Source organism: Osmerus eperlanus, chromosome 17 (assembly GCF_963692335.1).
Source record: "Osmerus eperlanus chromosome 17, fOsmEpe2.1, whole genome shotgun sequence".
Taxonomy (NCBI): domain Eukaryota; kingdom Metazoa; phylum Chordata; class Actinopteri; order Osmeriformes; family Osmeridae; genus Osmerus; species Osmerus eperlanus.
Window position 1 is genome coordinate 5,608,322 of NC_085034.1, and position 27,665 is coordinate 5,635,986.

Genomic DNA, 27,665 nt, shown 5'->3' on the forward strand with positions numbered 1-27,665 from the left:
CACACACACACACACACAACTCTAGATAAGAGCAGTGAAGCCCACACAAGCTCCCTCCAGCCTTGACCATGTACGGCACTGTAAACAGCCCAAATTTGGACAAGGATTTCTTCTAGCCAGATAGTCGTGTGCCCAGAACGTGAGGCTGTTGTGTGTATTTGTGCCCCCCCCCCTCCTTAACAGTTCAGTTGTCATAGCAACCCGTGGATAGAGTGGGAGACTTGCAGGCAGGCCTTTAAAAGGAGGATGGGGGGACCAGCAGCATGGACATCTTATCAGATCAAGTTTACGGGAAGTCAAAGCAAGGATTTAAACCTCCAAAGCCCAGGGACCTAAAAGAGAGCTTCAAAAGCAAAATGACCAATCGAGCTGTGTTCAGGCCAAGTGTCTAGCCTGTAGTTACATCATACACGGAGATGGCGGAGCGTGGGGGAAGAGGCAAAAACGTTTCCAAGATTGTCACGCATTCACGCTGGTTGTCTAACTGAACGAATACAGCACGTACACACACCCACACACACACACACTCCTACTTGATCAATATTCTAATCTCTCCATCTCTTCTCGTCCTATGCAGGCGTGCATAGACGACAACGTCGACATGGTGACCTTCCTGGTGGAGCATGGAGCCAGCATCAACCAGCCAGACAACGAGGGCTGGATCCCCCTGCACGCAGCAGCCTCCTGTGGATACATGGACATAGCAGAGTGAGTACTGCTGGGCGGGACCCACTGTCGTCCCACCAGGGAATGACTTTGACACGGGCAACATCGTGTCTATGCTGTGCGTATAAACAACCGATGAATGTAAGAAGGAAGTGAGACAGTGTTTTTAATACTGGAGAAGAATGGCGGATTGTGTGGTGGAATGCTAATTGACCTGATGGGCGTACTGTCGATCTCGATGATGGATTTGGTTGGATATGCATGTTGCAGAACACAGCTCAAGACGTTTTTCCATTTGTTTTCTTTAGGTGTTATTTAAGTGTCTTTTCCTTGAACGATTTGCCTTTTGCTTTCAATTTCATCCACACAAAAATGACAATGATATGAATTCTTACGTGTGTGTGATGTATTCTGAGTAGGCTTGCTGACCCCTAACCCCATGCTGTTCCTGTTAGACATCCACACTGTCGCCCTGGGTCTAAGCCGCATCAGGCTGACCTTGCACAGATGCAGCTGGGGCCTGCACTGCCCCCGTTTGGCCCCCATTCCAGTTCCAGCAAGCCCTCCATTAGTGAACCCTGTCTCTCTCCCCTCCGGCCGCATGATTGATAACCCAGCGTGACGACTTGCTGCTTTTAGATAACCTGATTGTACGCAAGCCCTTTCACCTTGAGGAAATCGATTTTTGCTTTGCTCCGTTGATAATGGATACTCGCCAATGCAGTAAGAATCAATTGACAATTTCATAAATTGGCCCTGTGTGCGAGGAAGTGTTTGCGTTGCTCCGAGCATTGCAACGCTGTGTCACAGCAGTTAATGCACGTGATGGCTTTCTGTGGACATCCTTTATCTTACCCTGCGCCGTAATGACAGTCCATCTTGGCAATCATTGGATAGGCTGAACAATCAATGAATCCCAGTATACATTGTGCTCCTACAAAGAAAACAGTTGTGTTAAGAGCTCAGGGGGTGGATACAGCTCAGTGGTGAGCATTTGACTGCAGATCAAGAGGTCACCGGTTCAAATCCTCCCTGTATGACGCTTTGGATAACAACAACATCTGCTGAAGACTTCATTATAGATGTTTTAAATCAAAGCCTTTTCCGATACTTTGTGTGCGTGTCACAACTGAAGGAAGCGTCTCACTATGACCCGGCTCTTGTGATGCTTCACGATTCTCGTCCCAAATATGAAACCTCCGGGTCAGCAGCGGTGTGGTTCGGCTCCACAGTTGCCTTCTTGGGTTGTCGCTCCCCCCCACTTGTTTTGAGGCAAGCAGACCGATCAGAGAGCGAAGCGGAGAGATAGGATCAGTGGGTATTTGAACAGGCTAAGGAGGACCGCAGCGGCTCACTGGCTGTCATTGTTCTGCATGCAGGGAGTGTGATGTGACCTGTTTAACAGCTCCTGTGTTATATGACAGCACAGGCAGCCTGGCTCTGCAGGATCTCTGCTTTCATACGTCAGAGACCCGACCGCTGTCCAAGTTGGAGCCGCGGCACTCTTTCACCGCCCTGATGGACTGTTTGCTCGTGTCATTCTTTCTGTCGTGTTTTGTATAACTCTGTAAGACCCGATAATAATAAACACATTCCCCCCTCTCAGCCAAATCCATCCTAGTGTCAGGGTGGATTAATTAAAAAGATGAGTACAGAAGCTGCCGTTTGTCAGATCATCTCTAGATAATTGTGAACTTTCAGAGGAAACTGAGCTTGGCTAGCTGGTCCATCACTGGAAAGCATGGAACAAGAGCGCTGTTGTCTCGCACACAATGGAACAAGGAGAAATGTCAAATGCCTACTCTGATGGCGATGACTAATGAGTGGTCTAGTTTTAATGTGTGTCTTGGGAGATCTGGTGTAGGTGGGTAGAGGGGCACATAACAGAATCATTGACCTCCCCGCTCAAGCCCCCTTCCCAGCAGCGTAGCACCACAAGAGGAAGACTGGCTTCTCTCCCACCCCCATTTCTTTGGTGTCAAACCCACAACCATCTGCCTTCCAGGGCAGGACTCTCAACCGCCGAGCCGCCACAGCCTGGAAAACCATCCTAAAATAGGCCGGGTAGGAAGTCAATTCAAGGGCGAGTAAAACTGAAAACATAATGGTGGTTGTGGCGCTTTTTGGGGAGTCCTTGGGGGTGTGCTTTATGTGGGCACGCTGGGGTATGTTGGAGGGGCTGTTGGTTCTCCACCACCATGTTGGAGGCAGCACACGTCAGTATGTCCTGTGGCTGAGAAGGCTCTTCTGCCAGGCCTGGAGGAGGGGGCTGAGGAGAGAGCCATGTCACGGGGGTCAAGCTGGGGGAAAGCCATGGCATGAGGGTTATTGTCAGTGCAGAAACCCAGATCGCCCTATAAGCCCTATAAGCTGGTGACTTTGTTACAAAAGCTGTAGAATGATGTTTCCCAGGTAGTTGTCCAGGGGACCATACTAAAAGGCCCCCCTCAAGGTCAAGGGCGATATGTACGACCCGCTGGGTTGTGACACACTCGTCACTGTGAGGTTAGTCACTGGACTGTTTCCCAGCAGACGGCAAAGGTGGATTATTGACAGTTAAGGAGAACTCATACATTTTTTTCCATAAGATGACGACAAATGACCATGGTGACCTGACCTTTTGTGGAATGAAAACGGCATGTATTCATTCACCAGACGTTTCATCCATCACAACATTTGAAGTTTGCCGTTTCCTAAAGAAGCCTTGTAGTATGCAGCCTTTTCTGGAGGTGGCGGTCCTAAGTATGGTTGTCCTCCGTGTGTCCCCAGGTACCTGATCAGCCAGGGGGCCAGTGTGGGTGTGGTGAACAGTGAGGGGGAGACCCCCCTGGACATCGCTGAAGAGGAGGCCATGGAGGAGCTCCTGCAGAACGAGATCAACCGACAAGGTACACCCCCGGCAGCCTCCCCCCCCACACACACACACCTCACCCTGTACCCTGACCCCGTCGTGGACCCGCTATACCCCTCATATAGTCCACTCCCCTCCAGACTTCATGGGCATGCCTTCACCTGTTCCTCCACTCGACCTCTCTATAGCCTTCTCTCCCCTCACAGCTGAAACGTCACTGGTCAAGCACAAACTATGTCTGTTTATATTCATGCCTGATTAATTTGAGGTTGAGTGTGCAATTCACATACAATGTTACACCCCCGCCCAATAATTCTACATCTCTAACAGGCTAAGCAGTTATGTTCTGCCTCTCAAAATAGATCCGGCTACTCTGTTGAGTAAGGGGGTGGGGTGGGGTGGACTGTTGTTGTGTGTGCAATGGATCATGGTAAATGCATCTAGGCTGCTGCTGCAGCCTCCGGTCATGTCAGGCAGCAGGTCTTGGCAGGCCTCCAGCCCGCGTGCCTCCAGCCCGCGTGCACTCAGCCCTGGTTCAGTAGCGCTGCGTTGGGCCGGCCCAGCAGCCACGCACGCACAGTTTACGCTCCGGTCTCGCTCACCCCTCGGATAATCCGTGTGTTCAGCCAAGCTAGAGAGCATATGTGGACACCGTGTCCAGGTATGTCATGGCGTGTACCTTGTCATAAAGGATTTATGAAAAACACAAGAGTGAGCCACAGAGGGGCCTGGGGGGAGGGAAAAAGAGCCTTGCGTAACGGAGAAATCAGATCCTCCGCTTCAAACCTGATCACCCTTTGTGATGATGCTAAACTGAATGGAAGCAGATTTCAATTTTTGGACCCATCCCCCTGTTTCCCCCCTCCCCCCCAGTGAGCGGCCTTGTACAGGCGTGCTAACGACCGCAGGGCGGTGTGGGGGGGATCTCTCCCCTGACCAGGCTGCTGAATGACAGCCACGCGCTCTGCCTCCTAGCAGGCCCCACACACACTCAGCCTCTCTGGAACATTCAGCCACCTCCATCACAGCCAATCATCTACACACATGTCAGAATCAGAATCATGTCTGTGTACCTTAAAAAAAAAAAGTTGTTTTGGTGACTATAATTAGCATATTGTGTTTCAGTTTAGCCTTTTAGGCAGGTGGCTGTGCCCACATTCCTGATGTCATGCACTCCAATGTCCCCCGGACGTGCAACCCAGTATCAGGTCCTCTGTCCACAGGGAAGTGACCAGGGGATGTCTGGGTACGTGGAAGAGACCAACTGCTCCCACAGGGACATTAAGCGGCCTGGCTTGTAGTGTTGTCAGGGTCCTGCTTTGGTTAAAGCCTACAATGTCTTTTAACACTCCCTCAGTCCTCCCGGGTATTTTCTGTGCAGCCTGCCTCCAGACATAATTACCCACAGCCTGCAGTTTGTTAGCATGTTGCTCTCCTCGAGAGCCTGTTGGGTAACGGCGCAGCCCGAGTCCAGCCCGAGTCCAGCCCGAGTCCAGCCCGAGTCCAGCCCGAGTCCAGCCCGAGTCCAGCCCGAGTCCAGCCCGAGTCCAGCCCGAGTCCAGCCCGAGTCCAGCCCGAGTCCAGCCCCACCCACAGGAGCGGCCTGGCTCCCACTGGAGGCAGCTGTCAGACAACATTACCCCGTGGCTCGACGGCTGCCTTTGTCCGCAGATCTGGGCTGAGGTGTCAGCCCCCCCCCCCCCGCCTCATCCCCTAGTGCACACCATTGCGCTCACCCTGGTCATATGACGAGGGTAAGTTATAATGCTGACCATCACCCCCCCCCCCCCCCCCCCCCCCGCCCGGCTCTGCTTGTACATGTGTTTTTAGCCTCGGGGTTTTTTTTTTATCTGCCCAGTGGAAAGGGAGGAGGCAATTACAGTGGGAATTAGCGGTGGGCAGAGTTTCACGAATGCCCCCTTTCAGACGAGCGTCCACAGAGGAGGGGGGAATCTGCTCTGCTTTTGACCCTGGCACAATACAATACAATACAAGGACACTGGGCTCTCCATGTTCGGAGGTAGGCCGGCGGGCGTTACGTAACGGCTGTTGTGTAAGCTGGATGTGTGTAATGTGCCTTTCTCCTCTCGCGGGCCGTCTACTCCGAGACGCCCAGTGCCGGGGTTAAACTCGTTAACAGGCCACCGGCATTCTCCCCCTGTCTGGATTGACCTTCAGATCCTCTCTGTCCTGGTCAGGTCAACCTGGTCAGGTGACTGCTCTGACCACCACTCCCACTTCCGCACGCCCTCCTGTCATGGCAGCGCCTCAGGGGCCGCCTCTAGCTGAGAAACAGGACAAACCCCACTAGTGACACCTTGACCCTCCTTCCCCCTCTCTAACACACAGCCCCCCCCCCCCCCCCCCCCGCTACACTGTAATGGGCTGGAGGGGTCACTTGGCTTGCCTAGTCAGCAGTTTCCCCTCAGCAGAGATTAAACTCGTTTTAATTTTGTCCCAGGCCGCCAATTTCCTCAACGACCTTGTCAGACTGCATGCTTCCCTTATAGGATGTTCCTCAGGAGCTTTACAGCCAGTGTCTTTTGGACATGTTCCTTTCCATATTAGCAGACCAGCACTTTTTTTTTTTTTGTACAGAGAGATGAAAAGGGGAAAAAGAGTGTTTGTGCAAGAGGAAGGAATACGTGCAGATTTAACCAAACTGTTGTTCTGCTGGATTCTCTCCCATGTATTTCCTCAGTAGAAGGTGCAGTGTTGTCATGTAAAACATCTTAGTAACTGCCAGTGCTCTGGTGCTGCCTGGTGGTCCTGTCCAAGGCCTGTTGGCCTTGCTGCTTGAAAAGCACAGCTGCAGGCACGCCAGCCTGCTCTAAGGAGCGCTGCTAATGGGGCTCCACCTACCTGTTACACATTCACCCCGTAGGTCAACCATTTGAAGTCAGTCTACAGTGGCAGAGGCCATTAGGATCCGTTCTGCACACTTAAGGACACTCCTACTGAAACGAGGCAGGGTGTTTACATTTATCTCCAGTTGGCATGTCAACAAATGTTAACACGGACCCATTTCTCTTTTTGAATTAGACGTTCCAATTGTTTCGTTTTGTAGTTGAACCGATAGCATTACGGTGTGTGCTCTAATGTAGAAGAGTCAAATAGCTCCTTAATGCAGTTAGGTGAAAATCCCCAGCATGACGGTCTCTCTGAATGGTACGTTTGTCAGACATGGGTCTATTGTACCAGAGTGTGCATGTTCCAGCCGTCCTGTCCTGTACTCTGAGAAGCCCCGGAGGAATAAAGGACTAATTGACGTCCATTATGTCAGCCCCAATGTATTGCACTGTGGTGGCGTCACATGGACTGTGTAAAAGGGCAACGCTTTTTCTAAACAGTGCAGCCATCTATAGTGCCATCTCACGCTGGCTGACTCCTGTCACCCTAGGGCCTGGTGACCTTATTGATCCAGACTGTCACTGCGCTCCATCGGAGATGTGCATTAAACTGGCCTATTCATTTCTGCCTAGTGATGTTTGTTGACTTCCCGCTCAACCTTTTCAGTTGCGTACAATTCACTGTCGGGTGAACCGCGGCGGTGAGATGCAAAGTCCATCTCAGGCCCCTTGACTGTGCGGGTTTTCTTTCCCACAATTGAAAAGCGGCGCTCAGACAAGCAGGGCTCTGTCAGTGAGTTAGTGGGAATGTTCCAGAGCGAGCAGCCCGCGCCGACAGATCTGCGGCCCGTCGGCCCTCTCGCGCCCTCCTCTGCCGTGGCCGCAGGCCAGGCTTCTGGGCAACCTTAACTGCTGCCTGTCCAACCCGCGACACCCCCAATGCAATCTGACGGTTTACTCAAGGCCATGCCTCAGCTCTCGAACCTCATCAAGTGCGACAGGTCCTCGTCTTAACCATGTCACCTCACCCACACTGGACTGAAACGAGCCGTGCTGCCCGCATGGTGAAGCTCGTCCAATGAAATCAGAAAGCATGTTCCAAGTCTGCTGACGGAACCCGACCCATGTGACCTTCGTATGAGTTCAGTTTTACACGTCAACTGTTTTTTTGGGGGGTATAGCAGAACAGGAAGCATCGTCCGTTTATAGGAGAAGTTGAACACAAAGGTTCACCTTTTAATGTTGACCCGTACCACTGAGCACTCTGGCCCTGCGTGCTGTCAGCACAGAAGGGGGAGATGCTCCTCTAGTGTCTTTTATTGCAGAAGTCTCAACAAGACAACACATGCCTGTTCCCTGCGTAGCCTGTAGTGTGTAGCATGGACACGCTGGCCCACATAGCAAGCTATGGCCTACATGTTTGTCTCCCCAAGCTGTGACCGAAATGTACAGATATTTGAAGTTAATTAGTCCAAGTTCTAGTTCGCAACGTTGCCCTCTAGTGCACAGTGTCATTGACGATTGACACATGTCATATTTCTGATGTTTTACTCCCTTTTTTTTTTTTTTACGTACTCTGGTACTTTTTAAGTTGAGCTAAAAAAGAAGTCATTTGTAAAGGTTTTGGCATGGTTTAGATTTTCAGCCCGGTTTCAAGTGACCTGACATCCCTAGATTCATGTCTTCAGGTCACTGTTGGGCTGGTCTTCTTGGCTCTGCTCTTCCAGCCTCTTTGTCACTCACCATGGCAGAGCTTAAGTTGTCGTAGCCTTCGCCTACTCTTAAGTAGCTGCTAATCCGGGCTGGGCCCGGCTAAGGGACGCCTCCTCACCTCTCACTCCTCCCTGACAGGAGTGGACATCGAGGCGGCCAGGAAGGAAGAGGAGCGCGTCATGCTGAGAGACGCCCGCCAGTGGGTCAACAGCGGCCAGATCAGCGACGTCCGCCACGCCAAGTCCGGCGGCACGGCGCTCCACGTCGCCGCCGCCAAGGGATACGCCGAGGTTTTAAAGTAAGTCTGACTGGGTTACCGTAGCTCAGCTGGTGTGGTACTGCCTTACAGCGAGAGGCCAGCTCTGTGGATCTGAAAGACCTCTGACCTTTTGTATCGATGGGGATTCTGAGGTTGGATTTGCGAATACGTTTCAATCCGGGGCTCCTTTAGTCCTCCCGAGGGTCCTTTATTGTCCCGTTTGTCTTGTTTGTGTCTCTTCATGTCATGCCTTGTACTCAGGCTGTGACAGAGCAGACACACACTGACTTCTCAGGAGAGGGACTGCAGATTTCTGGCCATCTGTTGCTGGGACGTCAGCCAAGCGTCTCTTAACACAATCCACCATCACTCATGGCACCTAAACAAGATCTGGGATGCCCAGTGCACGACTGTCCAAGAAATGGACTGGAATGTATTCACTGTAAAAGTGGCTGGCATTTGATTCATCTGAACATTTGGCCACTTATTCATCTTTTGTTAAATACATTTCCGTTGTTTTTTTTTTTTTGTATTGCGAGTGTCCAAGGACCACTAAAAATGGTCACAATGTTGAGGTTGCAGGACCCTGGCAGTGATGTGCGCTTGCACCACCAAATCCAAGCTTTTCCAAATCTCAACTTCTGTTTTTGTGTCCCCCCCCCCAGGCTTTTAATCCAAGCAGGGTATGATGTAAATATCAAGGACTTTGATGGCTGGACTCCCCTCCATGCTGCTGCACACTGGGGCAAGGAGGAGGCCTGCAGGATACTGGTGGAGAGCCTGTGTGACATGGACCTCATCAACAAAGTGGTGAGTCTCCGTCCCTCCTCACCTCACACCTCCAACATACAGTAGAATACTAGACAGCCCATGCACCTCCAGTTAAAGCTGGGATATGTTTAGGCCCTGCTTTGTCCACAGTTTGAAATTGCGTCTTGTCCTCAGGGTCAGACGGCTTTCGACGTAGCAGATGAAGATGTAATTGCCTACTTGGAAGAACTGCAGAAAAAGCAGAATCTGGTAAGCCTTTGTGTCGTGAGTGCTTGAGTGCTTTCATTTCAGCTCTAATGCACCCAGTAACCTTTTTATGGTTTTGAAAACCTGTCAACTGAGTTGTTTGCTGTGTAGGTATCCTTGTGACACATGCCCTCAATTGCATTTGATTATCTTTTTTTTACAGTTTGACGTGATGTGTCACAGAGTCCTGGAATTGTTCTTGTCCGTGTAGATGTTCTCAGAGTTCAGGCCTTAAGGACTGCTGCTAATCCTTGCTGTGTGTGTTCTTGCTTTCAGCTTCTGAGTGAGAAGAAGGATGTGAAAAAGTCTCCCTTGATAGAAACCACCACCACTGGGGACAATAATCAATCTTTGAAACCACTGAAGAGGTAAATAACAAGGCAGAGATGGATGAACTAGTAATGGATTGTCACTACTTGAGAAACTGCCACCGGTTAGAGAATTTGTCTTTAAAGCCAAAGGCAAACAACCTGTTTGAACCAAATGTAACGGGTGGTTTGATTCTGATAATAGTTAGGGAATGGCCAAAAGAGCCAAATGAATGAAAAGTTCTTCATAGAAGATGATGTTAGTCACTAAGGTGAGTCACGGAACCAAGCGTGTGCGTGTGTGTGTGTGTGTTCCAGCAAAGAGACTGTCCTCCTGGAGCCTGAGAAGAGCGCCCCCCGTATCGAGGCCCTGGAGCCGGAGAAGGTGGACGAGGAAGAGGAGGGCAAGAAGGACGAGTCCAGCTGCTCCAGCGAGGAGGAAGAAGAGGAAGACTCCGAATCCGAAACCGAAGCAGGTGCGTTGTCGTCAATCCTGGAAAGACATTTTCATCGCTGTCTAAAAAAAAAAACGTTTTCTCTGTACCCCGCGTGGGTACAGAGAGAAACGTCTCTCTGTACCCACGCGTGGATTTGAATATGCTCCGATAGCAGCACACGGAAAGGCACTCCATGGCCTACGTTTCGCTTCCATTTGCATGAGCGCGATGCGAAATCTACTTTCAGTGTCGCGGGTGTTTACCTCCCTGTTCCTTACCAACACTCCCTCCCCTCTGCCGTTTCAGACAAGAGCAAGCCTTCGCCCCCGGTCAGCAACAGCACCAGCACCCCCACCCCGGCTCCAGCCAGCGTGGCCGTGTCGTCGCCCACCACCCCCACCACCCCGACCAGCCCCACTAACCAGGTGACTCCCATCTCGCCTCTCACGAAGGTACGGCCTGGTGGATAAGGTCTCCTGCTGCCCGGATAACCGGACATCAGTGAAGGAACTCTGTTCCAGTTGAAGCACTCTGAGGGTGTCCCTGAGTGGAGAGAGTCACAGGGCTGAGAGAGTTTAGGGGGTTTCAGAGAGTTTCTTGTTTCCGAGGGGCTGGGTATTGGAGGATGGGAATGTCCCAGTAGTCGACTGAGGATCAAGAGGGCCCGGGTTTAAGCCCCGCCCTCTCTCTCTCCCCCGCGCGTTGTCGAGGTTCAGAGCGCGTGTAACGTGAAGGCATCTCATTAGGTCACACCTGTGAGCAGCGGAAGACCATGTGGTCTCAGCTGAATTCACTTATTATCCCCCCCCCTTGTCCACCTCAGTGCAGCCTGCTGCGAGGCATTTGGACGTCTGCCCGTCTCCCGCCAGCCTCCCTCCCGCCTTCACAAATCAATACGATTCACCATCTATTTTGTTTCTCCCTGCTTCCACACACACCCAATTTTGCGGTTGTGGGAGTTTACATAGATGAGGTTATGGTTGAAATGTTGTGTTCGTCACACGAGCTGTTACTGTGTAAGGGCGGTAGGCTCGACACTGCCCTTACGCAGAAAACTGAAAACCCAACAGCTGTCAGGCTGGCTCCGGGAGCAAGAGTTACGATTGGTTGGAAAGTACAGGTCCTCTTTCTTAACAAACATGGCAACAGTTGTACCGTGGGGTTTGTAACCAATTGTGACAGTGTTCAGAAGGCGTGCATCACATGGTGTCTGTGGTGAATTTCAAAGGCCCAGAGGATGATGGCCCTCCACTGTTCTCCTTTGGACGGATGCTGCCCCCTGCAGGATGCATGTGGTGTAGCAGCACCAGGATAGGCACTGGACCGGCCATATTGACAGGGCCAAGATGCAGTGTTGGCCATGATGATATAAAATAACACAGTAAGGTTTACATAGACACGTGGCTCTGTTTCTGTGCGTCTTTTTCAATATCATTATGTAGGCCTGTTCATTTATTCAGTTGAGTCTTTGAGGGAGGTTGGTTTAGGTGCAGTTGTGCTATTTGAGCAGAGGTGAAGCCTTCTGTGACATTGTTTGTAAGAAGGGCTATACAAATCAAATTATTTCACCCACTGGGTGTTTCATGACTTCCATTTGATGGGTTTCTATTGGTCACAGACCCAGCAGTCAAACCAAACCAGAGACTGTCCACCAGCCCATTTTATATACTAGCCAATGAGGACTCCTTATTTTTTATTCTTCACATATACCTGTCCACATTTTAAAGCCAAACACGTGACACAATGTTCCCTGTCTAACAAGAGTGAGAGAACCTTAACAATGTCCAGTTTGACACTAGCAACGTTGTTTTTCTGCCTTTTTTCCAAATGCATATATGAGCTGAGATTTAAGGACTGGTCTCCCTTGTGCCAGTAAACATTGTGTGGAGTGTCTGGGTCTTAAAATCTGTCTGCCATAACGTGCCTCTGTTTCTCTGTTGCTGCTGCAGTGTCTATTCCTGTTTCTGCGTCTCCCCCACTCTCATCTCCCGCTCTCCTCTTTCTCCGCTGCTCACTATCTACCTTTCTCTCATTTTCTTTCCTTCTCTCTCTCATCATGGCTCTTGTCTTGGTTGGCTTTAGTCTGATTATATTACTCCCCTCATGCCTGTGGCGGAGCCAAGCTGTCCTGCATTGTGGCGTCAAGGCTTGCGCAAAACTGGCATTTCTCTCGTGCCCAAAAAACCTATGGTGAGGCATCGGTGTGTTCTGTTCCAGCGTTCTACTACCCCCCCCCCTCCTCCCTCTTCCCTGAATAATTTCCCCTCACCTACCAAAACATCCCTAACCTCCTCGGTCTGACCCAGATGTGGGCTAACCCGTGTTCCTGGTCCGCGCTGACATGGTTTATCAGCATGATCTTCCCACACGCTGTCCTCGATGCTTTCACTGTGTGTCCCCGTGACCCGTGTGCTTTTGGTGTTGTCGTCCACATCCAGCAATCCTCTGCTATCTCCTGGACATCTCCGTGTTGCCATTGTGTTTTGAGAGTGCATTGTGCCCACAGCTTGTGTGAAGCCTAACAGGTTGCACGGGTTGGTTCCCAGCCGTGCTAGGGCACATGTGGGATCTCTGTAACCATCTTGGTTCAGGCCACCGGTGTTTAGTTTGAAGGAGGAGAATGTATGCTGTGTAACATGACTCGCCTGTTTGGCTTTTTGTAAACATTTCCTAGTGGAGATTAGGTGTCCAGCATGCATCCAGGCCCTCCCTTTCCCCCTTCAACATGGACATGAATGTCTCCTCTGAGCGCTAATGAATCCACACACATGGTCGAGTACCGGATTCACCCATACCGATACTCTTAGCTGTTTGCCTAGGATTAACCCCAAGTGTTATTTACCCAGACACTAAACTCAAATCTGCTGCTACTGTTCTTATGACACTGTCAATCAATCAATGCCCTCTGTCGGGGTCCTTCTCCCCAGGTGGCCCAGTCGGCAGGGAAGGTGTCCCCCAAGGAGGACGAGAGGAAGGACGAGTCCCCCGCCTCGTGGCGCCTGGGCCTGAGGAAGACGGGCAGCTACGGGGCGCTGGCGGAGATCACCACCACCACCAAGGAGGCCCAGAAGGAGAAGGACCCGGCCGGGGTGATGCGCTCGGCCTCAAGCCCCCGCCTCTCCTCCTCCCTGGACAACAAGGACAAAGAGAAGGTCCGCCTCCACAGCCCCCCCCTCGTCCCCGTCTAACCTCGTGTGTTCCGATGCTAAGTCGAGCGCTACCACGGAAACCAGAGGTCTAGGACTCGTTTAGAAGGCCACTTCCTTTCCCAACTGGCTGTCGATATGACATCTTTCAGGCTGTTCTGCAGTGTTGGTGTCGAATCGTTTACTTGCGTTCGTTCATCATCTTGAGACGGGCTCCAAGTAAACCCCCGAATCACACGACTCACTGTCTTTTGACCCTTGCAGGAGAAGGACAAGGGAACCCGGCTGGCCTTCGTTGCCCCCACCATCCCCAGGAGACTGGCCAGCACGTCGGACATTGACGAGAAAGAGAACAGGTGACCCTCCCTGGCTGGGCTCTCCCGGCTGCTCCACAAAGTGCATTGAAAGCAGCGCCCCCTGCTGCTCCCAGCTGTGTGTGACAGGCTGGAGGAGGCTTCAGTCTGGCCTGTGCATGCTGTGTGGCTCACATGCTCTCTGTTCCCTTCATGTACAGCCATGAAAAGTGGTAGAGCCAACATTTGTTCAGAAATATACCTGCAGAGAGTAGTCAGTAGCCTGTATATCCAAGGAATATAATTGTACCCTCATTTTACAGTACATCTAGTTTCTACAAATATTGCATTGATTCAGTCTGACCAGAATGTTTTACTGCTAGAATCTTCTTTTGGGTGGTTAAACCCTCGCTCAGAAACCCCTACAGTAACAACACGGGTGTGTCATCATCCCTGGTGTACATGTGTGGAGCCCCAGGGTGCTAGTGTAGCTTGCTCTTCCCCAGGGACTCTGCTGCTAGCCTGGTGCGTAGCGGCTCCTACACCCAGAGACGCTGGGACGAGGACACCAAGAACAGCAAAGGCACCGCCTCCACCAACAGAACCACGCCCAGCTACCAGCGCAGGTTAGCCCCACGCCCCGCCCTTGTCAGACCCCCTCTCCACCCCAACCCTCCTCGCCAGGGCATCAGATCGCCAAACATCGATCCGATCCCTTTCCGGTCATTAGGCTGTTAATGAGTCAAACTTACGACCTCGCTGACATGGTCCTCATCGAGTTTTTAGTGTCGGTGGTTTTAGTCCAGTTAGTTTTGAGTCTTGTGTTTAGTTTTGTACGCCAGTGCAGTTGGAGGCATGCTTGTACATGCTTTATGAGCATCTGTTCCTGAGAAGGCAATGCAGATCACCCACATGCATCTCTCTCTGCCAGTCGTTTGCATGACTGCACTCGTCCTGTCTGGTTGCTGTGCTTGTAGTGTTCCCCACCCCAGCCATCATCAGAGGCCCTGTTGCCTCATTGGCACTCCAATGAGACTACATTACCCACAAACCCTACAGCACAGACAACCAGGACACAGACAGACATGCGTCAGAGCTTGTAGTCTTTTTTTTTTTTATCTGTGTGTGTATATATGTTTGTGTGTGTGTATGTGCGTCCCCTGCTAACATGCCTCTCTCGCCTGCCCCAACACGCCACACCACCCCCACCCTGCCCCCCCCCCCCCCCCACCCGACCAACCAGCACGTCCCACACGCTAGCGCTAGGGCGGAGTGGCAGCACGCGGGACGTGCCCGCCAAGTCCTCGTCCGCCTCCAGCTTGGACCCTAACACCTGTAACGCTAAACCCTGGCAGTCGCCCTCCTCCCACTACCAGTCTTACAGCATATACCGCAGGTATACCATCCACCGGTCCTGGTGCCAACCTCCACCCTCCCTCTCTTTCTCGCTCTCTCTCCTTCTCGCTCCCTCTTTCTCTCTCCTTCTCGCTCTCTTTCTCCTTCTCGCTCTCTTTCTCCCTCTCTCGCTGTCCTTCTCGCTGTCCTTCTCGCTGTCCTTCTCGCTGTCCTTCTCGCTGTCCTTCTCGCTGTCCTTCTTGCTTTTTCTCTCTCGCTATCTGTCTCTCTCTCTCTCTCTCTCTCTGCATCATGGAAATGCATTCAGTGTACAGCTGGAGCCTGGTTTGTGTTGTTGCATCATGTGTGAATAGAAGTGGCTATCCTGCTTCTTTTTGTATTGCAACGGTAATGGGGTTGCACCTCTTCTGTCTCTCCTTCCATCCTCCATCCTGTCTCTCCTTCCATCCTCCATCCCGTCTCTCTCTGTCTCTCCTTCCATCCTCCATCCCGTCTCTCTCTCTCTCTGTCTCTCCTTCCATCCTCCATCTCGTCTCTCTCTCTCTCTGTCTCTCCTTCCATCCTCCATCTCGTCTCTCTCTCTCTCTGTCTCTCCTTCCATCCCGCATCCTCGTCCTCCCGCCCCCTCCCCCATGCTCCACATAACGGTGGTCCCTTGGTGTCCGCAGTGGGTCGTTTGGCCGGAGGCACGAGGACCTGGGCTCCTCCACCACGTCCGCCTCCTCCACCACCACCTCCTCGTCTGTTACCTCACCCACGGGCCACCGCGGGCTGCTCTCCAGCCTGGGCTCCTCCTCGGCCCGCACCGGCTCCTCCAGCAGCCTCACCAGCAGGTACACACGCGCACACACACCACACACACACACCTGTACGCTCACAGGACTAACAAACCAGTACGTGTACACACACACACGACTCCTTTCCTGATCACGTTTTATATGTCAGTACAGTAATGCGGGAGGGAGTCAGGTGGCTGAGCGGTTAGGGAATCGGGCTAGTAATCAGAAGGCCGCTGGTTCGATTCCCGGCCGTGTCAAATGACGTTGTGTCCTTGGGCAAGGCACTTCACCCTACTTGCCTCGGGGGAATGTCCCTGTACTAACTAAGTCGCTCAGGATAAGAGCGTCTGCTAAATGACTAAATGTAATGCAGTAATGTCTGTGTGTGATCAGGTACTGGGCAGAGGAGAGTGCGGAGAGGGAAAAGGACAAGGAGAAGGAGTCTGCTGCGGTCATCCCCACCATCAACACTGGCTCCACCACCACGTCCACTACAACCACTGGCACCATCATAGGCTCTGACGGCAGGGAGAGGCGCAGGTACACACGCACACACCTGCACACCCGCGCATACCACACAAACACACACCACCATATAGGCGGACGTGTCCCATGCACTCATCAGACGAACTTGTGAATGCCCTCAAAGTCCGCTGTCTCTTGCTCTTTTCAGTAGATTTTTCCGGACACACAGCCTCTGTTTGAGAACAGGGTGTGATCTCTTCCTTCTCATGCTTTGTGTACTCTGTGTGAAGGAGAGAGAGAGAGAGAGAGAGAGAGAGAGAGGGGAAGGGGGGGGGGAGAGAGAAAGAGAGGGTGTGTGTTTAACTGGGGTTAAGAGTGTGTCTTCCTGTGTAGTCTGCACTGAAATAAGCCACCTGCCAGGAGTGGGGGCTGGAGAGAGTCATCTCTCTCTCCGCTCTGGTGAGTTCTCTCCTTATAAGGAAGATGGGTAGGAGCAGCCCGCTCCTCAAGGCCAAGGCTCGGCCCCCGAAGTGAACGAGTTTGTCTTTCTGTAGGGGGACGTAGACAACCTTTTCCATGGAAGAAACCAAAACAGCAACAACTCCTCGACCTTTTGCTCGTCCCAAGTGGATTCTGTTGCGTTATTATGTGTTATTAATGTGTCTGGTGGATACACAGTCCATGATAGATAGCTCTGTCATTACATGGTCATTGTGAATGACCTTCAGGATCAATAAAGTGAATTGAATTGGAATCCAGTCCCAGCGTATGGCGCTCATATCAGCCGCGTGTCCAGGTGACTCCCCCTGACTGTGTTTTGTTCCTGGGGCAGATCGTACCTCACGCCTGTCCGAGACGAGGAGTCCGAGTCTCAGAGGAAGGCTCGCTCCAGGCAGGCCCGCCAGTCCAGGAGGTCCACCCAGGTCAGCCCCCCGCCTTCCCCTTGGACACACACATACACACACACACACACATAGACACTAACATGCAAGCACAGAAGCATCTCTACATGCTCTGTCGGTCAGCTGACAACTGTACAACTGTAAACTTCCACTCCTGTAAAGGTGGTGGATTATAAATGTGAGCATCAACGATAGTTACCGCTGACTGTCACATTTCTTGCCGTAGTCCATTTTATCATGCTACTGAAACGCGTAATGTTTACCATTCTTAGGTCTATATTTTACTGCTGAACTTTATTGGTTGTTCTTCCTTGGGTGTTTGTATAAACTAGGCACACATTCCTCACTGTGGCAGTGTTGTTATGAGTTGGTTGTTTACAAGCTGAGGGAAATGAAACTGTTCCTCGTCCTCGCTGAAACACTGAGACAACTAAATGTGGTTCAGCTTACACTTCCTATTAAATCGTTAAACTGTTTTTACAACAGAATAATGCTCACCGTGAAGGTCCTGAAACGAGTCATAAAAGCCACTGCGTAATTTACTGCAGACTGCCATTTTGTTGCTGAGCCCCTTGTGAGATTCAAAATGGCCAACCAGAAAGCAGCTCTGACTCCCCGGCGACTCGCCTCACTCCTGCCTTTTCCTCCTCCAGGGCGTGACCCTGACTGACCTCCAGGAGGCAGAGAAGACCATGGGGAGGAGCCGCCCCACACGGACCCGCGAGGAGGAGAAGGAGGAGAAGGAGAAACAGGACAAGGAGAAGCAGCAGGAGGAGAGGAAGGAGACGGAGACCAAGGAGGAGGACTACCGGTCGAGGTACCGCAGCCTGGAAGAGGTAGGTGTTCACGCCTCTCAATCCCCTTTGGGAGAGACCACTCCCTCCGGGTCTCACTGAAGTGCCTAACCGTCAACCTCAAATCGGTGCAGTTGCCCAACCTCACTTGATGATCTACGCACACAAAAAAAACCCTGAACGTGTCAGTGAGATGTTTGAACAGACGCGGGGTCAAGTCGCAGTACCAACCAGGCTGTCGTTTCCTCCCCTCTCTCTCTTGTTGCAGCCGTACCAGCGCTACCGCCCCTCCTCCACCTCCTCCACGGTCGGCACGGCCGCCCCCTCCTCCAGCTCCTCCCTCAGCTCCTACAGCTCCCTCAACCGGCCCAACAGCCTGACGGGCATCACCTCCTCCTACAGCCGCGCCTCCAGGGACACGGAGAAAGGTGGGGAGAGCGCACGGAGAACGGGCCGGCCTCGCGCGTCTGTCTCGCTGTTTTTTTACTAGAACAGGATAATTGGAGTGAAGTGCTTTGATTTACATACCTCCTTGTTCGACTGTGCACCCATACACGTGTACACACACACACACACACACACAGTATTTGAATTCAACACCTGCCTTAGGACACAGCTTACATTGCAGCCTCGCCACAAAGCCAGGCAGGCACAGACAGGTTAAGCTGATCTCAAGCCCGTCTTGGCATGGATCCCCCACACCCAGGTTCACATGGAAACCGTGCCACCCTCGGCTCAGTCCCTCCGAGGGGAGAGGATTGGGTGGCTCTTAATCGAAATAGTTCTCTTGTGAGAGGGTAAACTCCCTGGGAAAGGCCTTGGTTCCATCCCAGAGCTAAAACACAATCCGCACTTTGTTTTCTCAGAGCCAAAGCTGTTTTCTTTGAACCCCGTCCAACTCAATTGTTACCCGAAGTTTGCCAACGAGTGCAGTCAAACAAACAAAAGGTTTATGCCAAATTTAAGATTCTGTAGATTTGGAAAATAATTGGTGCTCTTAAATGGTCATTTCATTATATTTATTTGTCGTCACATTCCAGATTTGCCTTTGTGTGTCATGAAAAGGTCAAGGTCTGCTTTGGGGGTCGGGGGTAGGGGGGGGGGTTCTGTGTGCGTGAGGCTCACCTGCTCTCTCTGTCTGACAGAGTCGGACAAGAAGGAGGAGGAGAAGGAGGGAGAGGACAGGTCCCAGCCCCGCTCCATACGGGATCGCCGGCGGCCCCGGGAGAAGAGGCGCTCCACCGGGGTCTCCTTCTGGACCCAAGATGTACGACACACACACACACACACACACACACACATCCTCACACACCCACACGCAGAAACGCACACATTCCAAATTGTAGAGCAAAAATGTGTATCTTTTTGCCGACACACAGATCAGTAAAGGCAAGAATAGAAACAGAGGGCATTATTGATTCAGCAGGTCAGGTAAGCGTAGCTGGATCGGAGGTACACCTGAGAGTAGCTGTTGCCCAGAACGGGGAGTGACCAGTGTGTGTGGGTGTGTCTCCTCCTATTCCAGAGTGATGAGAATGACCCAGACCAGCAGTCGGACTCGGAGGAGGGCAGCATCAAGAGCGAACCCCAGGTAGCATCACACTCATCTCTCCTCCTTTTCTGTTTTCTCTCTCGCTCTCGCTCGCTAATTTTCTCTAACGCTCTTTAGCTCTCTCTCTCTCTCTCAAACACACACCTACATTCTCTGTGCCTAGTCATTTAGCCTAAGGGCAAAAGTATAGATAACAGGCAGATGAAAATGCATTGGAATTCAGAAATCCCCTGGCTTCACTGTAAGCTTTGACCCAACTTAGACTCCAGCTGCTGATCTCTCCCCTCCTGCCTCTCCCACCTAGGATAGTCAAGACCAAACAAGTACAAATTTGCTTTCATTTGTCCTATTTTGGCCTGCTTTCCTTGGTACAGTAAAGAAACAAGACCTTTTCCCTCTTTCCCTCCCTCTGTCCCCCCCCCCCCCGTGCTGACTTTGGACGTAATCATCCCCCCTCCTTCTCTATCTTCCTGTGATTGTCCTGTTGCTAAGGTGACCTTGCAAACCACAAGCAGTCTAGCCTGCAGTCCAGTGAATTCCAAAACAAGGCTGCCACGTGAGGGAAATGTGGATCACTGGTGTCAAAGTACATGTGAGCTTTAGTTTGAACCTCAGTCACTTGAAATATTAAGAGCAATTGTTTAACACCCCACAATACATTAAGGGGACAAGGACAAGGGAGCATACAAAAAAAGCTCAACTTTATGCCAAGCCTTTTGAAAAACTGTTACTTAGATGGCAAACAGCCTGGAGATTGTCGAAGCCACGTTTCTGCGGGTTTGACATCTTGGAGGGTTCTAATACAGTACGTCTAGATTAGTAGGAAAAGCATCCTATGATCTTAGAAGACCTCCAGATCCACCGCAGGATGGATTCCTGCCCCGAGCTGGGCCAGAGCCTGCTTGGTGTCTGGAAGGAGAGGCCCTCAGACAGAGGGGGACCGGGGAACTTGGCTCCAGATCACACAGTAGGTGGAGGGGCGCTGGGTTCTGACAGCCAGCAGGCCTCTTTGTTGTTGGGCAGCCCACATGGGCGGGGCCAGAGCGGAAGACAAAATAGGAAACGGCCCATTAGCCGTGCGTGGATAGGAACAAACTCAGGCTATTCCCCTCTCGGCAGCTGATATTAGACAGGCTCTAAGTGTACAGTATCCTGGAAGAGGTCACACTAACAACTACTCAAACTGTTCATTCATCATTAGACTTGACAGGAAGGAGAATGGGGGGGGGGGCGTCTACATTCATGGTCCTATTGGCAGAATCTCCCTTCAGTCCCTTGTTCACTGTGTAAATAACTCGGTTTCACATTTGTGAAAACCGGGTACCATCAGAACATTCATTTGTTTTGTGCACATCTTTTCCTGCAAGTGATAACACAGATGCACTTGTAGGCTTCAGTTCATGTAGAGCAGAACAACCCCTCGCATATTACTCATTGAGAATCTACATTCCAGACCTCGGCCTGTCTAGACACCAGAAAGACTCAAGTGCACTCAATATGTCGTGGACTTTCAAGTGTTTAGACAACAGGGAAAGACATTACAATTCACTCACTCACTGTGTTGCTTTCTTTTACAGAGTGACCGACTGTCCAGGTATGTTTTCAAATTACACACACACACACACACACAAGCATCCTATTTACCCAACGCACTGTGCCACTTCAGACAATGACCACACTTTCCAAGCCCTGGGTAAATGTTAGCTGCGTGTAATGAGACTCGGTGACGGTGTTTGTTTCCCCCAGGAACGAGAGCAGCACCTCGTCCTCTGACCGCTACGACGCCCTGGGTAGCCGTGGCTACGGCGAGGGGCGGAGGCCGTACTCCAGCAGACTGGACAGAGATGATGCCACTGACTACAAGAAGGTACCACAGCTCCTAACAGGCTCCCCTTTCACAAATCTCAATTCCACAACGCCTGACTTAACCCCCTCATGCCCTCGCAATGTGAGGTAGACGTTTCCGAATGCAATATGTTGACTCCCCTTGGGCTGTTGCAGTATGGTATTGTCATCCCTACGGCCTTTAGTGAGCTCTTATCTCGTAAGAGGTGTTTTGGGACACGGCGTGTCGACAGACCCAGGTGGTATGTTTGTGCCATCCTGGTCCCGCGGTGCTGTATGGACTGACACACTCGTCTCTTCCAGCTTTATGAGCAGATACTAGCTGAGAATGAGAAGCTGAAGGCCCAGTTACGTGACACCGACCTGGAGCTGACAGACCTGAAGCTACAGCTGGAGAAGGCCACACAGGTGGGCTTGGGGCTGCTAAGGGGTTTTGGGTAGTGGGGGCTGGTTGGCTGGGGGGGGAGGAGGGGGAGTAGGTAAGACTCTTACTGTTACCTCCTGTATTACATGAGAGGCTGCAGGGAGGGGAATGTCAACCTCCATGTGTGCGCTGCCTGCCTGTCAGCTGTGTGACACTGCGGCTGTTTGTGTTTCAGAGGCAGGAGCGCTTCGCTGATCGCTCAAAGCTCGAGAAGGAGAAAAGGGTAACTACTGTCTCTTTGCTTTTGCTGTAATGTTACACTACTTACTGCCTGTTTTAATTAAAGAGCAACAGTTCTTGTTATTCCAAAGTGTTCATTACCTCCTCAAAACAATTGCCTTTTTTTTGTACTTGAAGCGATACTTTTCTAATCTAAACGAGCAAAGTAGCATTCCCCGCACGTGTGGAATGGCAGAATTGGCGTACAGTTGAAGCTAACAAAGTGGTAACACATGCTAACTGGTTTATGTCTGAAGGTTACGAGCAGGCCCCAATTTCAGCTGGGTGGTGGTATGGTCTAACAGAGTCTTATCCTCCTAGTGCTCTGCCACTGCTGCTGGCTGCTGTCACACGCCCATCTCCTCTAGTTCCCCCCTGTGGGGGGGGGGGGCTCTCCGCCCCTCAAAGCACCAAGCTCTCCTTCTCTCACCTGTTTTTGAACCTTCTAGCCAGCGTGTGGTCACCCCTTATCAAATATTGTCATGTGTAGTAGTGTGTGTTGTGCAGTCTGTGTAATCTGTGTGTGAGAGGATGATGGTCTGTGTTTGTCTTGGAAGTTTTAAGTGTGTGTGTGTGTGTGGGGGGGTTCTTCTGCATGTGCTTGTACATGACATTGCTCACTCGCATTTCGAGGCACTTTCATTGTCATCACGCCGGCGGCCTTTCGGGCAACGTTGCGTCGTCGACCATGGGAACACGACGCAAACGTCCCGAAGCGAACCTTCTCACCAGGTCATGTCCTGTAATGATTGGCTCTTCTCCCGTCCGTGGCGCTAGTGTGTGGAAATTCCCAGTGTTAACCAAACCGTAGCCCTCCCTCCCCGGCTCTGATCGCAGGTCACAGCAAACATTCCCCTCACTACATGGGGCTCCCAGATGAGGGGACTGCTTCTGGTTAACCCCTCGCTGCCCCTCGTTTCCCTTCCCGTGGCGTCATGAACACATCCCATTAACCTCTCAGTTCATTCCACCTCATCCAACGTTTCATCCCTTTTTTTTTTTTGTATTTTGTAACGCCCTCATCCCGAGACCCCCGCCTCTAACAGTAACCCCCATCAGGCAGATCGATGTACACGGCTAGGTTCCGTAGGCGGGAATGTTCCGCCGTCCTCTCCCACGGCCGTGGCTTGATGATGCCTCACGGTCATGCGTGTGGTCACGTGTGTGTGTGTGTGTGTGTCCCCTCCGCTCCATCCTCCACCCTCTCTCTCACCCGTCTCCCTCTTCTATGCGGAGCAGAACTGGGGTTGCGTGTTACACGTCTGTTTTTGTCGTTGTTGTTTTTTTCTCTCATCAACCTTGCACACACACCCCTGGTCTGACTGCCGTCTGTCCCTTCTCCCCTCCAGGACAGAAGAGCTCTAGAAAGGAAGATCTCTGAGATGGAGGAGGAACTCAAGGTACACCACCCCTCCTCACCCACCGCTCAGGGGGAGACACATGAGTTTGGGGCAGTTTTTGGTTGGGAATTGGTGCCTAGTGATTGGGATCTTACCTCAAGATATCACATTAGTATTGGTCTGACCAGTAGCTAGGGCATGGCATGACAGGTTAGATGGAAGTGTATTTGGTCTTGTCTAGTTAGCGGGTTCTACCATGCTAATTCTCCAGTGTACTCATGAAACCAGAGGGCAAAGAGCAGCTGACGAGAATTCACGTGATCGTGTAGAGTTTGTTGTACTGAAAGGATCACCTCTCTGGGTCTCTCAAGCGCCGTCACACCTATCTGCTACCATGGCCCAAGTCTCATATTCCCCAGGGGTCACGGTTAAGTCTTCTGTGGTCAAGTTTGAGTTCCAGGACCAGGTAGCATCTCTCGTTCCAACTCAGTGCAGCAACTCCTGGAGTGACGTCCTGTTCAAGGTTGTTGTTTTCTGGGGGTGGGGGGGGTGGGGGGAGATAAACACACAAATCCACCATGTGCTCCTCCCAGTACTGAGCCTGAATGTGGGTGTCTTCTTTCTAGGTCATGGACAGCTGTGTGATCATGTCTCCCTCTTGTCTCTCATTGTGCTCTAGTTTGCTACTGTAGATTCCCATCTCGCCCACATGCCGACCAGGAGAGCTCGTGTCATTCCTCCTGTGCCGAATCTCTGTCCCCATTTCCTAACAATCTCCTTTTCCCTCTTTCTTTCTTTCTTTTTTTTTTTTTTTCTTCTCCCCCCCCTCTATTCATTCCCTCTCTACCATGTTGTCCTTTTCGAATTCCTTCTTTCCTTTTTCTGTCCTGGTTCCTTTTCTGGTTCACTTCCATTCTCCTGTCTGTCTCCTTTACGGCTTCTGTCTGTCTCCATCCCTTCTGTCTCCATCCCTTCCTTCTGTCTGTCTCCATCCCTTCCTTCTTTCTGTCTGTCTCCATCCCTTCCTTCTTTCTGTCTGTCTCCCTCTCTGTGTTATGGTTTTCCTGCAGAACCTCCCCCAAGTAAAGCAGGTCCAGGCCTTGAGGCAGGTTAAGGAGCGGCTGCAGGCTGAGAACCGGGCCCTGGCCCGCGTGGTTGCCAAGCTGTCCGAGTCCGCCTGCAGCCACCTGCCCGCCGTTGACCTGTAGCGCCCCCCCTCTCCTCCCAACACGACCACCACCTCACCACCACCACTTCCCTCAACCCCTTCTCATGCTCTCCATCCGTGCTCCGCCCCACGCCCATAGACAGGCAGGTGCCCCCAGAGCCACATCGACACCACCAGGTTTTACCACTGTGACCCCCCCCCCCCCTCCCCTCCGTTCTTCTGCCTCCCCTGGCCTCACCACTTTTACAATGGGGAGTGCGATTTGTTTTTTGGACCGGGCACTTTCCTTTTTTAGTACACCTTTTTAAGAACAGAAAGATTGAGCCCTTTTTTTCCACTTGGGATTTTCATCTAATTTTAAGTCAGGTGAGTACCAGTTGTTTAATAAGCAAGTGGTACTAAACAATGGTCACATCTGTCTTTTTGCAGCTGATTTCCAGCAGTCTGTTATTAATAATTCCGATGTGCTTTAAAGGAAAGTGTCCCCTTTTCTGTTCTGTCCCCAAAGTGTGCCGTCTTGAAGCCTTGATCCAGGGAGTGCGGTTGTGGAGTTTGGATTGTCTTGGCTTCTTTGCATGACATGGCTTTTTCTTTTGGCGCCAAAATGGTGGCCATTTTTCGGGGGGCGGGGGGGGGGACGTGGTTTCTTTCCTCCTCGACTCTTTCCCCTGTCCCTCCCCTTCGTTTGATTCCCCCCTTTTTGAGATGACATCAACCCAGCCTCGGCTCAATGGCTGTGTGCTTCTACAGCTGCACTGACGGGAGCCAGGTACTAGCTACTGGAGTTACTTGTTTGATCGGCATGTAGTACAAATACACCTCTTGTCCCAGAAGGCACTTGCTCTCTATTCTGGGGTTCCTATTGGTTCTATTGGGTGATCCTGAAGTGAATTGAGGCCTGGTTGGTTGATTGTCATTCGTATCAGAGTTTTGACTCTTGTTGTTACTCCCTGGACTGTTATTGTACATGTTAGTGTATCAGAGGGAGATATGTTTATACCATGATGGAGGACGTCATGTGTGGTTACTCAGGACAATCCTCATCTGCATGGCTTTACAGAAACTTCCAACTCAATGTGTTAAAACTAGGCTCTTTATTACAGAGCTCTTTTGTAATATTGTCTCAAAAAGGTGGAGTTCTGGGTTTTTGGTGCGTTTATGTGGGATAATAATTAAGCATTAAGCTTTTATAAAGTAATGTATAATTGCCTCAGTTACAGCAGATTTCAACAAGTTGCTGTGGGTAAATGTTTCACAATGGCTCACTGCAGGCGAACAACTAGAATCAAGCATTTTCACTTTAGGCACCGCTTTCAAAGCAAAATGGTAATGAGTTCAAAGTGAACTGCACCCGAAGCTTTGACCAACGTGACAGCCACCTCTGCAAGTCTACATTCCTGTAGGGTACACAGCACCACAGGTGCAGTGTACACGAGAGGGGGACAAAAACAAACTGCTGTATCCTACACTGTGGTGCTGTGTAGGATGCAGCAGTTTGTTTTTGTCCCCCTCTCATGCATTGGAGCCCTGTATGCGTCGGAACAAAGGAAAGCCTGTTTGTTCTGCCGGGTTTGTACTGTGCTGTATTGGAGAGACTTTGTTTCCTGGCTGCAAGTGTGTAGCCATTCTTGTTCTGCATGGCTAATTTAGCTGACATTTTGGACTGTGGTGTGTGTGTGCCTGCTCACTTTCTCGTGTGAGAACATTTACGTGACGAGAAAGAATTGTTACAAATAAATAAACCGAAATCAAATATGTTTGAGAGAAACTTGTGTGGCTTGTTGGAACAGCTGACATGCATACATGCTGCCATTAACAAGTTTGGAGAACCAGACTGACTGGTTCCAACAGCTCCTCCAATGTGTCTGTCGTGACTCGTCTAACCCAACTCTTTCCCTCTTCCCTGTTTCTCTCTCTCGTGTCGTTTGTTCTCTCTTTCAGACGCTACCAGACTTGAAAGCAGACAACCAGAGACTAAAGGATGAGAATGGAGCCCTCATTCGCGTCATTAGCAAGCTTTCCAAGTAGAGCCCCCCCTGCGCCCCTCCATCCTGCGCCCCTCCATCCTGTGCCCCGCGCCACCTCCCTCATGGCAGTGACTCATGGAATTGCACATTTAGATATTAATTGCAACAGACATCAGAAACAAGAACTCCCCCATCTCCTTCCTCTATCCCTCCCTTGTCCTCCACTGCCCCTATCCGTTCCCCAACCATCCATCCTTCTTCCCCCCCCCCCCCCCCCCCCCCCCACCACCACCATTGTAGACGCCTTCGAGGTAATTTTCCACTTGATTCAATGGTTACTGGTCCAGATCCGGGATCACAGTTTACACAGCAGATGAAATGGGGATTGTGAAACGGCGTTATGGACGGGGAAGCCTCAAAAAAAAAAAAAAAAAAACTATTTAACCATGAAGCCTTAGTTTGTACATATAAAACAACACTTGCACCAATCTCTCAGCTGTCACAGGGACAGTTATTATACCAACACCAGATTTTATTTGTGCCACACTCTCTTATTCAATGTGATTTCTTCTTATTCCCCCTTACACCTATCCTCTACCTGCATAGACGTGTGGTGCAATGTGCAGTTTCCTCCTCCCTCTCTAAGTGCCAGAAGTCACCCTCCTTATGAAGGCTCTGTCTCCCAGCAGATGACTTCCCAGCTGTATACCTAGTCGTGGAGGAGAACTCTCCCTTCACACACACACACACACGCTGCCCTAATACTCTCATCCCTTTCACCTTTCAAGTACCACAGGCACACCCCCCCCCCCCCCCTTTCTCCTTCTTAACCATACCACCCACCCTCCCTCCATTTCTGAACCTTTGTGTGTCTTCCTCAGAGGGAAATGGAATTCTCGATTTATACAGATCATGGTGGACTTGGTGGAATTTAAGCTTTCACTGTATGTGCAATATGCATTTATTTCTTATAAAAAATAATGCTTTAATGATGAGTCCATCACTAGTAGAACTTTCACTTCTCTTCCGCCTCTCCATCACCCATCCTTGCTTTCCCCCTTCCCCCTCTTTTTTTGTTGTTGCTTTCTTTAAGTTTGTAGTGTAGTCAATGGTTTATACTCTGTAATCCTCACTTCGTTTTAGCAGGTACTGAGTGATGCTGTATATACCTGTATGTATTGTTTGAGCCCAGCACATGGCATGCGTTAACGGTTCCCGCCTGTTACTATTAAAAATATACAAACTCCAGAGGACAAAAAAAAAGGTGTGTTTTAGCTATTTTTCTTCCTTTTATAGTCTAAAGACATTGGATGAC

General features: G+C 51.0%; 1 protein-coding gene across 10 annotated transcripts in view; it reads left to right on the forward strand.

The window, feature by feature from the left end:
• The window catches only part of ppp1r12a (protein phosphatase 1, regulatory subunit 12A), a 42,551-nt gene extending 15,725 nt beyond the window's left edge, over window positions 1–26,826 (forward strand). The window contains exons 2-28 of one of the 10 annotated variants that reach the window (XM_062482910.1): window positions 578–708; window positions 3,436–3,554; window positions 8,218–8,377; window positions 9,004–9,148; window positions 9,284–9,358; window positions 9,632–9,723; window positions 9,982–10,139; window positions 10,407–10,525; window positions 12,183–12,290; window positions 13,028–13,252; window positions 13,511–13,602; window positions 14,046–14,165; window positions 14,783–14,935; window positions 15,564–15,728; window positions 16,068–16,214; window positions 16,972–17,062; window positions 17,695–17,877; window positions 18,113–18,263; window positions 18,981–19,102; window positions 19,361–19,426; window positions 20,965–20,981; window positions 21,134–21,254; window positions 21,536–21,640; window positions 21,832–21,879; window positions 23,225–23,275; window positions 24,286–24,749; window positions 26,325–26,826. In XM_062482910.1, the coding sequence (XP_062338894.1) occupies window positions 578–708; window positions 3,436–3,554; window positions 8,218–8,377; window positions 9,004–9,148; window positions 9,284–9,358; window positions 9,632–9,723; window positions 9,982–10,139; window positions 10,407–10,525; window positions 12,183–12,290; window positions 13,028–13,252; window positions 13,511–13,602; window positions 14,046–14,165; window positions 14,783–14,935; window positions 15,564–15,728; window positions 16,068–16,214; window positions 16,972–17,062; window positions 17,695–17,877; window positions 18,113–18,263; window positions 18,981–19,102; window positions 19,361–19,426; window positions 20,965–20,981; window positions 21,134–21,254; window positions 21,536–21,640; window positions 21,832–21,879; window positions 23,225–23,275; window positions 24,286–24,423 (3,102 nt within the window). In that variant the 3' untranslated portion in view covers window positions 24,424–24,749; window positions 26,325–26,826. Of the gene's footprint in view, window positions 1–577; window positions 709–3,435; window positions 3,555–8,217; window positions 8,378–9,003; window positions 9,149–9,283; window positions 9,359–9,631; window positions 9,724–9,981; window positions 10,140–10,406; window positions 10,526–12,182; window positions 12,291–13,027; window positions 13,253–13,510; window positions 13,603–14,045; window positions 14,166–14,782; window positions 14,936–15,563; window positions 15,729–16,067; window positions 16,215–16,971; window positions 17,063–17,694; window positions 17,878–18,103; window positions 18,264–18,980; window positions 19,103–19,360; window positions 19,427–20,964; window positions 20,982–21,133; window positions 21,255–21,535; window positions 21,641–21,831; window positions 21,880–22,132; window positions 22,167–23,224; window positions 23,276–24,285; window positions 24,750–26,324 lie in introns of those variants that run through there. The other 9 variants (XM_062482914.1, XM_062482909.1, XM_062482915.1 and 6 more) reach the window with 9 other exon arrangements.
• The last annotated feature ends 839 nt before the right edge of the window (window positions 26,827–27,665 follow it).